The 15,745-nt window shown below is 41.7% G+C and overlaps 2 protein-coding genes across 3 annotated transcripts in view; one reads left to right on the forward strand and one right to left on the reverse strand.

Moving 5' to 3' along the window:
- Positions 1–679: 679 nt before the first annotated feature.
- Positions 680–9,848, reverse strand: LOC307073565 (eIF5-mimic protein 2-A). The gene is made up of 12 exons (XM_079733447.1): positions 9,755–9,848; positions 8,963–9,036; positions 7,739–7,915; positions 7,118–7,212; positions 6,928–6,993; positions 6,626–6,761; positions 4,349–4,458; positions 3,932–4,102; positions 3,214–3,360; positions 1,957–2,095; positions 1,526–1,648; positions 680–1,359 (listed from the first exon to the last, which is right to left on the reverse strand). The coding sequence occupies exons 2-12, from the start codon at positions 9,024–9,026 to the stop codon at positions 1,328–1,330; spliced, it is 1,260 nt and encodes a 419-aa protein (XP_079589573.1). The 5' UTR covers positions 9,027–9,036; positions 9,755–9,848; the 3' UTR covers positions 680–1,327.
- Positions 9,849–10,463: 615 nt separating this feature from the next.
- The window catches only part of myo1b (myosin IB), a 53,841-nt gene continuing 48,559 nt past the window's right edge, over positions 10,464–15,745 (forward strand). For both annotated transcript variants that reach the window (XM_079733950.1, XM_079733951.1), the window contains exon 1: positions 10,464–10,627. The gene's annotated coding sequence lies outside the window, so the exon portion shown is untranslated. The remainder of the gene's footprint in view (positions 10,628–15,745) is intronic.

A 15,745-nucleotide genomic window follows, 5' to 3' on the forward strand; every position in this document is an offset into this window, starting at 1 on the left:
GTGCTTGCAACAGTCTCTGTGGGCCCGACAACTAAAATTTGTAAAATAGCTTCACATAATGCCTTCATATCGCAAGGGTGTTCTATATTGATGTTGGAACATGTGAAAAGGGTGCGAAGACTCAAGTAAGGAAACAAATACATACCAGGAGACTGCTTATCCCTTATCAGACACTTGTGATGTGCCACTCCCAGTGAGCAACTCAAGCTCCACGTTTTCTGAAATAGTCACTCACGCTCAACTGCTTAAACGTACTAAGAAAAGGCAGCATTATCGTTGTCCCCAGGTATGGGCCAGAGAAGCTACATCTAGAATACCTTTAATGTCTAGATTACAAACGAGGACTCTTGACTGCGAGGTGGGGGATGTCCGAGCGTGCCCTTTGTTTTCATAACATCTCAAATTGGTCCGGGGTGTTTGCATGCTTGACTGAGCAGTAATTACCATTTAAAGTGAGATAGAAAGTGGTGCTTGGACGGCCTGGTTGTTTTGCTGCTCACGTCGTCACAGAGCCTGCCCCACTGTCTTGGTTACTCAGATAGCTGCGCTGCAGGTGGACGACCAGAGAGCACCAAGGAATGTGCCGCTCTTGGCCTCGTCTTTCAAACTTCTACGGAGAACGACTCCTGTGATCACAAACCGATTGGTGTCCAGCTCGAATAAGTCAAACAATACACCATCAATGAAAACCATTATTTTATTTTTAATTTATAAAGTCATATTTTGGGGTAAAAGGAAAAAAAAAAAAACATATCTAGAAGGTAGAATGTATGTTACAGAAGATGTAAAACGCATTTAGTTTGTTTCATACGGGGCATTGCCACAAGCACCTTTGGAGTTAAAACTGGAACAGTTCAGTCAAAAGGAATTACGAAAGGAGCTTAACATATGGCCTCAATTTGTTGTCACCTTATTTGCAGAATTCTACATTGATGTGAGGAGACATTTTGCCTTGACAGAGGTCCAAGTAGCATGGCAAAACTTTCAAGATGGCCTCTAGGCAAATGTAGTCTTACACGTGTCATAAGATGGCAATCGAATCAAAACAATGGACAACCCAAAACGACCATGTTATGATCGGATGGAGTAAACAAAGCCAAAGATTGTGGATGCCTGTCCTAACTGAAGATGTAAAAGCCCTTACATAAAGTAGACCACATGATGGTTTTGTACACAGAGGTTACATAGTAAAAAAATTCTAATTAAAAGGAGGGGCGGGGATTTCTGTAACAAAACATTCTATCGCTTCCGGTTATGTACACTCTATAGAGAAAGAAAAAAGAGAAAAGTTGGAGATGAATGGATGTTGTGGTTGGCTTGGAGGTCCTTAGTCCTCCGCTTCCTCCTCGGACTCAGACTCTGGAAAAAACATTGCCATCGTTCAATTTCAAGAAGCCACAATGTATACTTCGATTTGATCTGTAATTTCGTTGACGCGGCGTCTTCTACATTTCTGCCAGGATATCGAAAAAACATTGAGTCAAATCCTATCATATCCACAATCATGGAAAGTGGGCCCGCTCACCTTCCTCTGCGCTCTTCAGCCACTCCACAAACTTCTTCATCTGCTCCAGGAACATGCCCTTTCCTTTGGCCAGGTGCTCCTCGTTGTACCACTTCAGGATCGATTCCTCGTTCAGCACATCCGCTAGAAAAGAATCAAATGTTATGCTTGTTTTTCTTCTAATTTTTGAAACAGCCACCCTATTCATAATCCATTCACAACAACGCCAGACACACAGATGCATGTGCAGGTGCCTGAACAACTAAAACAACAAACGCTGCCCAGCAGCTTCAGTGCATCAATCAAGATGCGGCTTCGGCTATAATCCCGAGCCATCTGGTGCGATTCACTTCTTCTAACCGATGTTCTTCCCGCAAAATTAACTTTTGTCTCACGACAATTACAGTAGTATCGCTCAGTGTCGGGGAACTGAACTCAACGACGACTCTCACCTTTGTAAAGCAGCACCACGATCTTCTGGAAGGTCTTCATGAAGTGGATGTTGTCGTAGCAGTACTCCTGGATCTTCAGCAGCAGGGTGAGCTCAGAAAGGCCCTGGGAGGTGAACGCTTTCAACAGAAGGCTGTATTGCTGAGGACAGAAGAGACCCACAAAAAGCCAAATGATGACACAGGGAGTCAAGGAAGGAGTTGCACACTATGATCCGGCATTGAAACAGAATGAATGGCACACGAATATGTGGAAAATCTCTAACAATTTCCGTGGACACGAGTTCTATTGTCCTCCTACGTCGTGGCCAACACAAGAAAATATTAGAGGAACGAACACTCGAGCGGTAGAAAGACATTTTGAATTACAAAACCTGTGATGAATTTTAAAACCTAACCAGGGTCATACAATCGATTCAAGACCACCCAACGGTTCCATCAGCGAGGTAGGTTAGTCCTTTGCGGCGGGTTTTACAGCATCAGCCAGGCTAAGGTGCAACCTAAAACCTTCAAATAGCATCCAGCATTGGCTTTGTAGGAGGAAGAATGAGGGATAGAGTTGTCTGGACCCTGAGGGTGCAGTCTGGAGAACCACCTGTGACCGTTTCAGTGAATCAAATTGGACAGTGCACGCCTAAGCCCATTGAATTGCGTAAGGAGACTTTGCAGCGGGTAGCACTGGACCCATTGTAAGAAGACAAGCCCATTGGGCTGCATCACGTTGACCTGACGCCCTACGTGGCCAATTCCTAAATAGGCCACGTGTGTGTGTTAATGAACCGGCCCTTTTAAAACCTGTGAATTATTTAACATATCATTACAGGACTTAATTGATCTTTAGAGGAAAACTAACCGAGAGCAAGTGGTGCAGTCCCACTTTGCAACTCTTCCTATTAAGTTAGCATTAGTATATGAAACCTTTTCTGTTTCTCGCCATCTCCTTTAAGCCTCGCGTGTAGAGGTCTTCAAATCAACAACCCTGCAACCCTGTCTGATGCTTGTTTCCTAGTTGCCCAACTGGCACATGACTAGCTGCAAACACATTGCAAGTCAGACGCAGACAGTCTCCAGTGGTCACAGGAGATTCGTGCAGAGTCATGCTGGAGATGTGCCTGCAAATCAATCTCTGGTTCCATTACAGATTCAGAAACAGCATACCAGACCAAGGACTGGCATTGGCCTTGCCCAGCGTGAGAGAGAGGGATATGAGGGCCGGAGGCAGAACAATAATTTAATAAATAATAAGAGGCTGATGGCTACCTTCAAGTGTCTGATGGCTTGTTCAGTTACCAGCTCCTCTTTCTTGTTCCACTCCACAGAGCTCATTATACAGGACCACAGCATGCTGATCATGGTCTGTTCAGAGATGGAGTTTTTCTTCATCTCCTCTTTGCTGTACACAATGATCTGCAAAAGAGCACAAGATAGAACAGATAATGAAGGCCAAAAAAAAAAAAAAGAATTGTACTGCTGTTCATTTGTAGGGCCATGACGTTGATTATCGTTTTGCCCAATAGTTTTTACTCGATAGTTTTTACAAATAAACTCTTTTCCATCAATAGAACCAACTCTGCTCTTCGGAAGAAAAAAAGAAAAGCACATTTAAGAAGCCACTTTTGGCTCCGTTAACTTGGAATGGGGATTGCCATTACTCAGAGTTTATAGACTAAGTGATTATATAGGCCAATTATAGATGAACAATACAAAAGTGGTAAGCAGCATCTCTATTCACTTTCAACAGCCGAGAATATGAAGCTTTGTGAAGAGAACAGAGTGCCTTTTTATAAGGAGCTGATAAAACTCAAAATGGGTACGGTGGATTGCATAACCACCAACCACGATTCAGGGAACAAATAGGGGGAGGGGGGAGGACAATAAAGTAAAAGCAATCTCAAATGTTCTGCACAGCAGTCTGATAAGGAGAAAGTAATGAAGAGGAGACCGCAAAAAAAGAAAAAGAAAAGACATCTCAGCTCACGTCTTTGATGGGCTCCCCCTGTGACATCAGCTCCTGGACCTCCTTCTGCAGCTCCTTGCGGGCCCCGATGGACTCCTGATTCCTGGCGAAGTCCGACAGCTCCTTGAGCCCGGCGTCGCTGAAGTACTTGGAGAAGTGCTCGCAGCTCCGCTTGTTTGCGGGGAACAGCTCCTGGGGACGGCGGAGGTTGGGAAGGTTAAGACTCACGGTGAACGACGAGACAAGGGTTGTCCTATACAATTAGGCCCTGGCTCCGGATCAGCCTCTCCAATCGCTGGGATGCTTGCCGCCATTTGAGGATTTATTTTTTTGCCATGGAAAGTCAAACAGCGCATGCACACGCAGGCGCAGACATGCGGCATTCAAATGCCACGTTGAGGATTGTTTGGGACATCCCATTTGCATCTGTATGCTCACCATTAGCCTGTTGTCCATGCCGACCTTTCGGAGACTGCCAGCGACGGAGCCGATGTCCCGCTCGTTCAGCCAGGATTTGAAGAGCTTCACGGCGAAGGCTGCTGACACACCTAGACGGCAGAGGAAGAGGGCGTTGGGAAGCGTCTCGGCGGTCCGATTAAAACCATGGTGATTGGAAGCAAAAAAGTTGAGATCGGAATGCAGACCTAGAAAGAGTTCCAATCTAAAAAGGAACATTCAAATAACCGCTGAGCTAAAAAAAAGTAATGAATGAACTATAAGCTAAATATTCTTCAAACTGTTTGACGTCTAAAGTGTGTGCGTCAGTGAAATGTGCAAATTGTTGCGTCGTCATAACGGCTTGAAGTGTAAGTGAACCCCTGGGTAACTGGCAAACAGTTTGCATAAAAGAAAAGAGAAGACCATTTTGGGTTCACTGGCACTTTAATGTGCAACATGCTTGTTTGGCTGACGGAAAGGGCTTTCATTGTTCAAGGGCCGAACACTATCCAGGTTAAGTGATCAACAGTGATAAAGAAATAACCAGTGGAGTCTGATCAAAGACAAATACAAATTAGGGGGTGCTGTAAATGTCATGTGGAGGCTGTGGAACGCGGCTGAGTCAGTGCTCAAGGTGGACAACTTGCCACATTACAGCAGAAAAATGATTACCAAGGCTACCGGTTGAAAATATAAAAAATATATACCGCTTGTAGAATCAAAGCCTTGAAAAGGAAACGGTCGTAAGTGCAATATTTTCTAATATAAGAGTAATGCTACATAGAAGGAAAAAGAATAGAAAAGAAAATAGAAAAGTTAGACAATTCATCCGCATCGGACCAATGATGAATGCAAATTGTAGATGGTTGTGAAGCAGTAATTCCTTAGAAAAAAGCAAGCGTTTCTCTCGTTTGAGAAAGGACATTCATAGAACTATTCAATGTTTTCTTTTCTTATCTTGGATAGCCCATTGCCACCATGAGAAAAAAAATAAAGAATCAAAGCTGCAATGATTTCTACAGCTAGTAGAATATGCTCAGTCTAGCAAGCAGCAGATAGGGGCTAACCATTGGTGCCACAGCAATCATTGTTGTCCCCCAAAAACACAATATAACAGGTCAGGGCTATCTTGTTGATTTTGTCATCAAAACGAAGCAGCACAATGTACTTTCACGCCTTTTCCCAAAAATTAAAAAAAACAAACAAGCGGTAACAAGCACCCGTCTTATGTTAAAAAAAAACATTTTTCGTAAATCCATTCAACAACTGAGTCTTTATCAGGTAAGATGCTGCGCAGAACTCCCAGAGAGCTTATGCTTGCTGGACCAAATAGGGCACCAAGGTTCTTAGTAACGCACTATTGTGTTTGATGCTCCATGATTTAAAAAAATAAGTAAAAGCACAACCAGCCACATGGAGATGTGGCGATAAAAAAAAAAAAAAAACTACTTGTTTTATTATTTTTCACTAGATTGAGGAAGTGTGAATCTTTGGTAAAAAGTCAACTTCGGACCACACTAAAAAAACACATCCCTCCACGTCCTTAAAAAAAAAATGTGTAAAAAAACAAAGAACATGCATTTGTATTAGGGATCGCGCGGTTCAAATAAAGAAATTTGGCAACGTTAAGTTCGCTAGCCACACTTCGCGCCTGAACCGTGAATACTAAACCTACGGGTTCCGTTATTTTGTGTGTGCAGTAATAACAGTACCCAGTGAAACTTCTCAGTCTCGGATGATATGTAGTCGGTGTCGATTTTCAATTTCCTACTAACTGTAACTCCAGTTAAGACCCTTTTTTCTTGTGTGGCTTTCAGTCGTCGACAGTGCATTTCAAACTACAGTACAAACCACCTTCTTAGTTTTTCGATCATTTGATTACGTTTTTTTCAAATTGACTGTTTGTCTTCGTTAAACAAACCTTATTTTATATTCTAGAAGAACCCTTGAAAATATACACAGATTTATTTTACAATAGGCACTTGTGCCAGTCTCTTCTTTACCAAAAACGTACCGAACCAAAAAACAATGACCCCCAAAACCGTGATATAGCCCCATCGTGAATTTTGTGAATCATTCCACACCAAGTTTATTTTTAAAATCAAAATGAATGTGCACAATATAGATCTTGGTTTTAGTAAAAAAAGTTACCAGAGAAGCACACACGCCAGGGACAAAAAATAAAATATCTCAATTGACGTGGGTGTCCCTTTATAAATTATAATTTGGTGAATGTTGCATGTGCTGATTCCACCTGCTGACAGTGACAGTGCCTACCTTCTTTGACAAGGTTCTCATTGAAGAGGCTGCTGAGGATGTGGGCGGAGATGTTGCCGTTGGCCAGAAGGATGCCAGTGAGCATGGCCAGCTTATTGCGCTCAGACTCAGTGAATCCCTTGAGAAACAGCAGCAGCTGCAGGAGGTAGAAACAACATAAACATTCAATTTTCTTTTTGGGCAGAAAAAGTCACACATTTGTCAAAGACATTGAAATGCTTTTGTCAATCCAGTCAAATAAGTTCTTTGAGGGAGGAGAAGGAGTGCTTTAGGCCTTCATGTTGCTCCAAAAACAGACAAACCTTCTTAATCTCCTCTTCGAACCCCTTCTCCAGGTATTTGTAACGCCTGATCAGCTTGTTAAAGACCTGAAGGACAGGAGGGAGCGGGTTGGTGAATAAAGAGGTGCAAACCGTGGCATTTATATTAGCAGAATTACATCACACCAGTGAGGCGAAGATAAGTCAAAGTAAAGTCATTAGGCATGTTCACCTGTGCATACGCCTGCATGGTCTCCAGATCTTCTTGTGCCGTGAAGAGGCAGAACTCGGTACGTGTCAGATCATCGGACAAAGTACCACCCGGGGCTGAGAACACAAAAGGAATAGCATAAATATGAATATTAAATGGAATGATGCTCATGAAAAGCTCATGTGTTTTTGGCTGTTAGTTCTAGAAACGTGATATTGTCATGGTTACGGCTAAGTTTTCCCTTGTTAATACGCGTAGCTGAGTGGGAGTGATTTAACGAGCGATATTGTAAACGAAGTACCACGCAGACGACAGCAGTAGCGTACCCTTTCGGTGTGGGTGTGCTTTCTCAGTGACGTTGAAGTGCCACCGAAGAGACACTTCACGAAAAAATAACCAGGCTCGAGTTTGGAGCGGAGTAGAGCGTTTACAAATCATTTGCCGGAGAGTGACAAAAAAAATACTATTTCAAACCAGTTATTTTTCCTGTTTTATTTTAGTAACCGTGCCATAATGGCAAATACTAATTCCAAGATCCTAGAAGAACTATGGGTAAGACAGTGCCATTGAAATGGAGACTAACTCAGGTTCAATGGCACTGTTAATGTGAAAGCAAACACAAGCAACATTGGAAATAATTACCCAACATTCCGCCAGCCACCAGGATGTCGAAGAGGGTCTCAGCATAGCGGCGGTAATCAAGCTTGGCGCCAGAGGCGTCGAGGAACTTCGCGACAGCCTCCAAATCAGAGCCAGTTTGATTCAGACCTTGCACTATACTTTCCTGAAACTGGGTAGGGTCAAATCTCTCCTTTTCATCTGTGGAAAGGAAAATTGGGTTAAAGTGCATCCTCAGAGCAGCCAAAATTTCAAATTCTACAAGAACCAAGTCAGGTGATCAAAAATCTACATAAGAATGGAGAGGTAGCCTCTTGAGGCCATCCACATAGTCAAGTTTCTGTTTGGCAATTATTGTCAGATCAGGATGGGCTTGGTAAGAGCCACCAAGAGCATCGCTCTTGAAAGTCTTTTAATCTGATTGGCTAGAGTATTTTTATAGTACATAACGCCATGCCCATTTGTGGACATCAATTAATACCCAAACTGATATTCATTGTGAAATGCAAACTTGATTATATGGATGGTCTCAGAAGGCTAGTGGTATCAATTCAACAACAATATCCACCCAAACAAATGCAGAACTTAAAAATATTGTGAACCAAAATCTGTCCCCCACTTCTGGGCTAGCCTCTGTTGAGCTTCACCTCACTGGGAGGTTATTAATATCCATCTTCCGAATAATTGAGAGCAATGATTGTTCAAGTGCTTAACATCTCATTTAAGAATGAATCTGCAGCATCCCATCTGTGCCTCCATTTACTGCCAAAATTAATTACCAAAATAATGAATTAACACCTGATACCGTCATTAGCAAGAGTCGTGCTCAACAGAAGGAGAGGAAGAAATGTCATTAAGGCGCCCTAGGAGCACACAACATTGGCACTTGACATGGACTTCAGCTGTCGCAGGCCATTTAAGACAGAGTCCAATAAGTGGTGCATTGTCAGAAGACCTTCTGCATACTGAAGTTGAATTTCGGAGGACTTGATCCTGACCATTTCCATAGGTCTTATCCACAAATTATCCGGGATCAACGATCATTGTCCGTTGTCGTTTTTCTCCTTGTTCCAATGAGCTACGGCCTCTTCCCATTCTGAAACTCAGTGTAACTGAGGCAGGGAGTACATGAGCGTCCATGCGCATACATGAGTTCATCTACGTATGGCATAAAGCCAATTGATATTTAGTATCTAATGAATTTACAACTCAATTTCTGTAGTGTAAAATGTTAAATTGTATTCTCACCTCTTTTTCTCGTTTTGAAACGCTGGCCTGTAAGCGTAGGCTTCTGCTGCCGTTGAGTACTCATAAAAGACGGCCTGGAAGACAAATGAAAGAATCGGGGAGAAACGTCACACGTGGGGCATACGTAGATTCGTTTGGACAATAGGCCTCATTTGGGCTTTGGCACAACATTGCGCAGAACTTTCTATAACCCAAGTAGTACTGTATAAAGAAAAATATGTCCAACCATGACTTGTTAAGAGACACAAAATATGTGTTTATGTATATGTTGGGTATAAGAAGTGATTATGAAGTTGTAGAAGTAGCCCCTTTAAGTCAGTGAAACTAGTGCTTTCATTTAAAAGGCTTCACTGTGATATAAAATTTGTTTAAAATAATAAAACTAGTGAAATAAAAAAAAATAGGAGCGATATTAACATGAAAAGACAACCATGTGCTTGTGTGTCCGGCGCGATATTAGGGATGTATCCACCCAACTAATTTCCTCCTAAGAATAACCCCTGAATCCCGGTGAAACGCTTTATTTCGTTTAGCCATCCAATACACATGTCTAGGACACACGATAAAAATACATTTTTGGATGTCGATGAGGGCCACAGCCTACTCCATGGTGATTTTAATGCATATAAAAGAGCTAGCTTGGTTGCGTCCGGGCTACATTCAGTAGCTAGACTAGGCCAAGCCCTGTGTCTAGACAACTCCACCTCATGTTTCATTGCATACAATCACATTTCAAAATTAAATGTATTGTGAATACTTGCTACGGTACACGATAACAAAGGTACAACTTACCTAAATCCTATTTATGTCCAAAAACTGTCGAGAAAACACAAATGAATGTGACAACACAATGGCTAGCACGGACCCAGATTTAGAAGGAAATGGATGTTCACACTGCGCATGCGTCATGCAACGGCCTTTCACGTTACACATCTATAAACTCATAAAACACTTTAGGAGAAGTAGACCTGGATTTTTATTTTTTAATGAGTTAGGATTTTTATCTTTCCTATAATAAATCTTTTTTTTTTGTTTATTAAGATATCGCTTTAGAATATAAGTATGATTGTATAACATCCGTATTACTTTCTTATACATTGAATCCTTTATGAATAGATACAAATTACTCGCCATTTTCTCACTCAATTTATGGAGTAAAAACTGACCAAAGGTTAGTTTTTCTACAATTATCTAATTTTCTACTAGTTAAACTTCCAGTCTGACCAGACTATTTTAGCTTCCCCATACATGACGTGAACCACATACAGAGCAATGACAATCAAGCAAATGACTAACTTTGTTGCGATCTACGAATATGACACAGGAGGGGGGTGTTGTGCCGTCATGTGCCATAGATGTAGAGTCAATGAAAAATGTAAATCCCTACCGCTGCCTCCTCCTCCTCCCATGCAGAAGGTGATTAGGGACGTTGATCCTAGAAGCTGCCCCAGCCTGAGCCACTCCCTGTGCCTCTGGACCTCAAGTCCTCCTCCCCTATGCTCCATTCAAAGTCTTGAGGGCCGGATGGGAGACGCGTCCAAACTCATCCAGACTAGTCAAACTTAAAACAATACAGCGGGGAAGGGGTTCCACTACAGACCTGACTATATACCCCGGGGATTCTTACGGATTAATACGAGGCGTACATTTCTGATACAAAAAAAGGCAAGTAGACACGTTTTTTTTTAAATATTTTTGTTGCACCGTTGAAAACGGGTGGCGGCTGTCGGCAGTCGCTAGCCGACTTCACTGTTACTTGGTTGCAGTTTCTCAACAAAACGTGTTCCTAACTTTAACTCACAAAGTAAAACGATTGCCTTGATTCATTCATTTATCTATCTAGGCTGCGTGCAAGTAGGAGGGTTGTGGATATGCGTTCATCAACAGCAACAACAAAAAAGCCTTAAGAAAGTGGAATGTGGTCTCTGGTCGGGGTTTGCACACCCAAATCAAAGTGTTTGAGCGACTGGCTCGTTAATTGCCAACATCTGCGTTCTCTGATCTCCAGTAGGACACCAAGAGATCCCAGTACAACCAGTACAACTCCACAAAGGGGCAAAAACTCTGCTGATGTTGCTTGTCTGTAATGTCGGCAGGAAAATGTACATCACGTTCAAGAAAGATTTAAGATAACGTTAGACATAAACAAAGATGTGGGTCAAAGTGTGAGGACAGTCGGCGTTTGAGGATTGAACTTTATGTTGCTTTTGTTGTATTCATTTGCCTTAAACTGGAAAGTTTGTTCGTTCGGAGCAATCGAAAAGGTCCAGCAGTAGGAATAAAACCCATGTCCACTCAGAAGCATAAAAAAAAAAAACTTTTTCACTGTTTTGGCCGAGACTCAATGATCCCCATTATGGACTCCCTGACTTACTTGTAGCATCCCATCCTTGAATTAGTGGACTTTCCTTATCTAACACGATTCAAGACATGAACAACCCTACGTTTAAAAACTAGTTTTTCACTTTATACCTTTGCTGACAATGGAAAGAGAGGACGCTCAAATGCAGGAACTTAAGTTAAGGACTAAGTTAGGATTATAAGATAATCATTCTAAAATAATCTTTCTACTGCTATAGACCTTTACCTAAATTCAATGCTGGATTTTGGCTGATGGATATTCTAGAAATGTATAATAAGAATTTCTATTTTATTTTACTAAAAATCTGCAAAATTGACTGATGGATGATGATTATTATGAGTGGCCCATGATGTCATCATTCAGACTAGTCCTGGGGGTATTGTGGCCACTGCTAATGGAATAGTTGTATGATGGCAACGACGAACACTGCTTACATGCCACCTTATTTTTTTGAGCTCTATAATTAGATTAATGGAATTCAAGACAGATGTTTGGTTGTTTTATCTCAGTGACCAATGTCTTTTGTGATGTCCCCCAGCACAGTTAACTCTTTGAGCAGTACTTTTTTTGGTTTTTGCATTCATTTATCATCAGAGTAGAGCAGATTGGGACAGCTTATCATTGCGGATCAAACAAACAACATCATTGAAAGATTATGTATGGTTTCTATTTAACAAAGAAGAATATTGACATTAATAACAGATGCCTAGTAGATCAAATATCCAGCTTCCTTAGCCTATTTTGTCAATGGCCAACATTTCTTTATGTGCTCATTAGTGCCAGTAGGAAAGAAGCCACGATGTCTCTATGAAGTCAGCTTTCACTCTCGCCGTCTCCTAACCCAGAAAAGTTTCACAGTTGTTTGACAAACCAAAGTGATGTTGCCTTCTGAATCATCCAACCATTGCTATGTTGATCATTTATATTTGCGATTGTCTTAGTGTAGTGAGCTGTTATTTTCTCTGAACAACTAAGTAAAAGGGGCTTTATGTACATCCACACACACACACACACACACACACACACACACACACACACACACACACACACACACACACACACACACACACACACACACAAACCTGAGAAATTCAGAGGCACCTTTTGCAGAGGCACTAAACGGTTGAGGTTGAGGCATCATGCGACTAAACTTCCAGGGAGATGTAAGGATATTCCATAAAGGAACATCAGAGCCAAACATCCCCATTACCCAGCACTACCCAGAGTGGAACTTAACAGCAAGTGTTCCCAACATTGCCGGGACTTTGAAACGCATGAACGAGGAGTGAGACAGTCATGAGAAACATGCAGGAAGTAGCTTTCAAGCCAGTTAGAGAAAAGTATTTGTTCGTAAGTTATGTTTTATTAACTTTGCATTCCGGTTATTTTTTTACCAATGCCCAGGAATTTCCACCACTGTCGTACCCTTGTGTCCAGTGAATGGTGGGGGTTGCTGTCTTTTAAGAGAAGCAGTTAAGTTATTGTAATTGCTGTTTCTGACTAGTTCAAATCAGTTGCTGACAAGGCATTCACCAGATTGAAACTTCTTATGCAGCAGAGAGAGTACTATCCTTGATGTTTGACTGTCACGCATGTCTGGATGCTCTCAAACATTCTCCACCAGCCCTACTTTGGACAAAGTTTATATTTAGAGTAGGCGACTTGCCCAAAACCAATTCCATAGTGCCCTTTCTCCACTATCTTTAAACGATTAGCTGCAAAGGTTAGCTCCCTCGGTAAGACGCCACCAGCCGAAGGAGTCCACTGTGTAACACAGACATGTACTCCCCTTAAACGTGGCGCCCTTGGATAGCAGGTCAGTCATCCCAGGCAGCCGCCTTTCCCTCTCCACTCTCTAAAGCTGTGTTCTGACCTGCTCTTTGGCCAATCTCTATCAGAAAGGGCGGGTGTGTGTGTGTGTGTGTGTGTGTGTGTGTGTGTGTGTGTGTGTGTGTGTGTGTGTGTGTGTGTGTTCTCAGACAGCTGCTCTCAGGCTCAAATTTTTGTTTCCTAATATTTATTTTGTGTCTGGCCTTTCCCAGCACCTATGATACACTCACTCTTCCATTATTATCAGTTAAGGATTAGTTGTTTACATCTTCGTGCCTGCATTCTTTTATTTTTATTTTTTCTAGAGGCGCCTTTTGCTTGCGAAAAAGGATGGCGGTGCATGCATGACTGGTTCAGTATGTGAAAATTGTATATTTTTTGGTCAAGATGACCATGTGGTACAATCTGAGTCATTGTCAGGGCACAGAAGACAAGCATGTTGCTAAATCCATTGATGACGCACTTGGTAATATCGGCTCACTCATTCTGTCAATAACACAGGCATTTTATCTTCTTTGGGGGCCAATGCACCCTCAATAACCACAGCACATTAATCTGTAGGAATTATAGATCTTTTCAGCATGATAACGTGTCACAAATGGGTTTATGGCCAGAACTGCATCCTACTGCATCGTCTGACGACTGAGATGATGAAGAGGAGCAGCCTTAATATCCATTTGCCTGAATGCTTTCATTTGTGAATTTTGGTATAAATATAAAAAAATATTTTCACAAAAGCAAACATATTTAATCTGAAATATTCAAAATCCATAATATTTGATCAGTATGGAAATTCAATTTAGCCTTATATGAACTGATGCACCTCAATGATGGTCTGCTGTGAACTCCATACCAGTCAGCCATCTTGATAATCCTTTATGAATTTAATCATTGCTGTCAGGTTTTCTCTCTTGCAGGATTTGACATGACAGGCAGGAAGTTCATGCAGCCACACACTCTTTATTAATGGGATTGTGTCACTGGCTGCATGGCAGCTCCCTTCTAATCTGGGCTAGTGGGTTAGGACGACCAGGGGTGTGTCCAGACTCAAGGCACTATTATTAAGTATGTAGTCACTCTGAAATCTAGGAGTAATGCTGTATATTGCTCCCGGAAGATTGAATCCCCTTTTTAATCATTTCCATCAAATGATTCTGTGTTGTGCTAATGGGGAAGCACAGCTGTTTCTCTGGACACAGCTGTCTCAATAACTAGACCTAACACTGCACATTCCGTTTCAATCAACTTTTTCTTGAACTACATTGAAATGGCCTACGACTTCTGGTAATGGCTGTGCCAGATATAGGAGTGGTAAGCTTATATATGCTGCAGTGCCAAGGCAATTTCAGTGCAGGTCTGTTGATTTCTTTATGGAAAGCCTCTGAACGTCCATCACTTTGTGTTATAGGTAGGGATTTATAGGGTCTCCAACTCTCCAACTGAACCATGATTGCTAAAAACAGGGTTTCATGGGAACATTTACCTATTCTGTGTAGGTGGATATTGACCAGCATGAATAAGTGTGCATGACGCCAGGACGTTCTGCCTCTACCTTTCCATTCAGTGCTGCTAAATTGAAAGGTTAAATTATGACCAAGCAATGAATTAGGATAAATGCATGTTTTATACTTTTTCTATTGGTGCCGCTTTTTTGACATTCTGGTTAAGCAGCCTTTTTTTGTGTGTGCGTGTGTGTGTGTGTGTGTGTGTGGTTTCTTAACAGGGATAAATTGGTAGAGACCAGCATTGAAGAATATTCTGTTCCTCTCGTCTGGGTCCGTCAGTTGAGAAATGTGTAAGGCCTATAAGGATTTAGGCTTTTTTGTGTGGAAAATTTAGCATAAGAGTAAAAAAAAAAGAAGCTTGCTACCCTTTTAAAAATGGGCTTGTGCCCATGCTGAGTATGAGTCTGGCTCTGAAAGTAGAATCTGGCCCCCCTACTAAGAACTGGAAAACCTTCTTTATGGCCTCATAACATTGTGCCCTCCAGTAGCACAGAAGTCATAGGGACTAGATTTGTTTTGGACAGAACTTTTGGACAAAATAACACTTCAAAAATAAACCTTGGAGTCCTCCCAAAATGCCCTTAGAGTAGTAGAGTGTTAATTGTTTTCAGGGTCTAAACACCCAATACTAGATACTCTTTACATTTTATTGCTCTCACAATGAACTAAGGCCATCTCAACATTCCAATATCCCATCTCCGAGTTGTTGACGTCTGTGTCGACAGCGATAAGGCACTGGGATGAGGGCTGTGATATTCATCCTGTTCTCCTTCAGTGCCAGCTTGCAGGAGTTCCCCTCCAACCATGTAATAACCAGGATCAGCCCTGCCTCATAAATCTTTACTTAATTGACAGTTGGCTAGTCCCATTTGTACATGCATTAGGCCTAAATACATCCAGAATGAGCTATCAAATGCTAATATTGGTCAACCCTCTACTTGTGAGAGATAACAATTGATTTTAGTTCTTAGCATTTAAGAAAGGAATGAGATTTTTTGGCATGGTCATATCCTGATCATCATCTAAAAAGTTTACCAGAGGAAAAGCTATTTCTAAAAAGCCTTTACTTTCCTAATATTCTTTCAG

The sequence above is a fragment of the Pollachius pollachius genome, assembly GCF_949987615.1.
Source record: "Pollachius pollachius genome assembly, chromosome: 3".
Taxonomy (NCBI): Eukaryota; Metazoa; Chordata; class Actinopteri; order Gadiformes; family Gadidae; genus Pollachius; species Pollachius pollachius.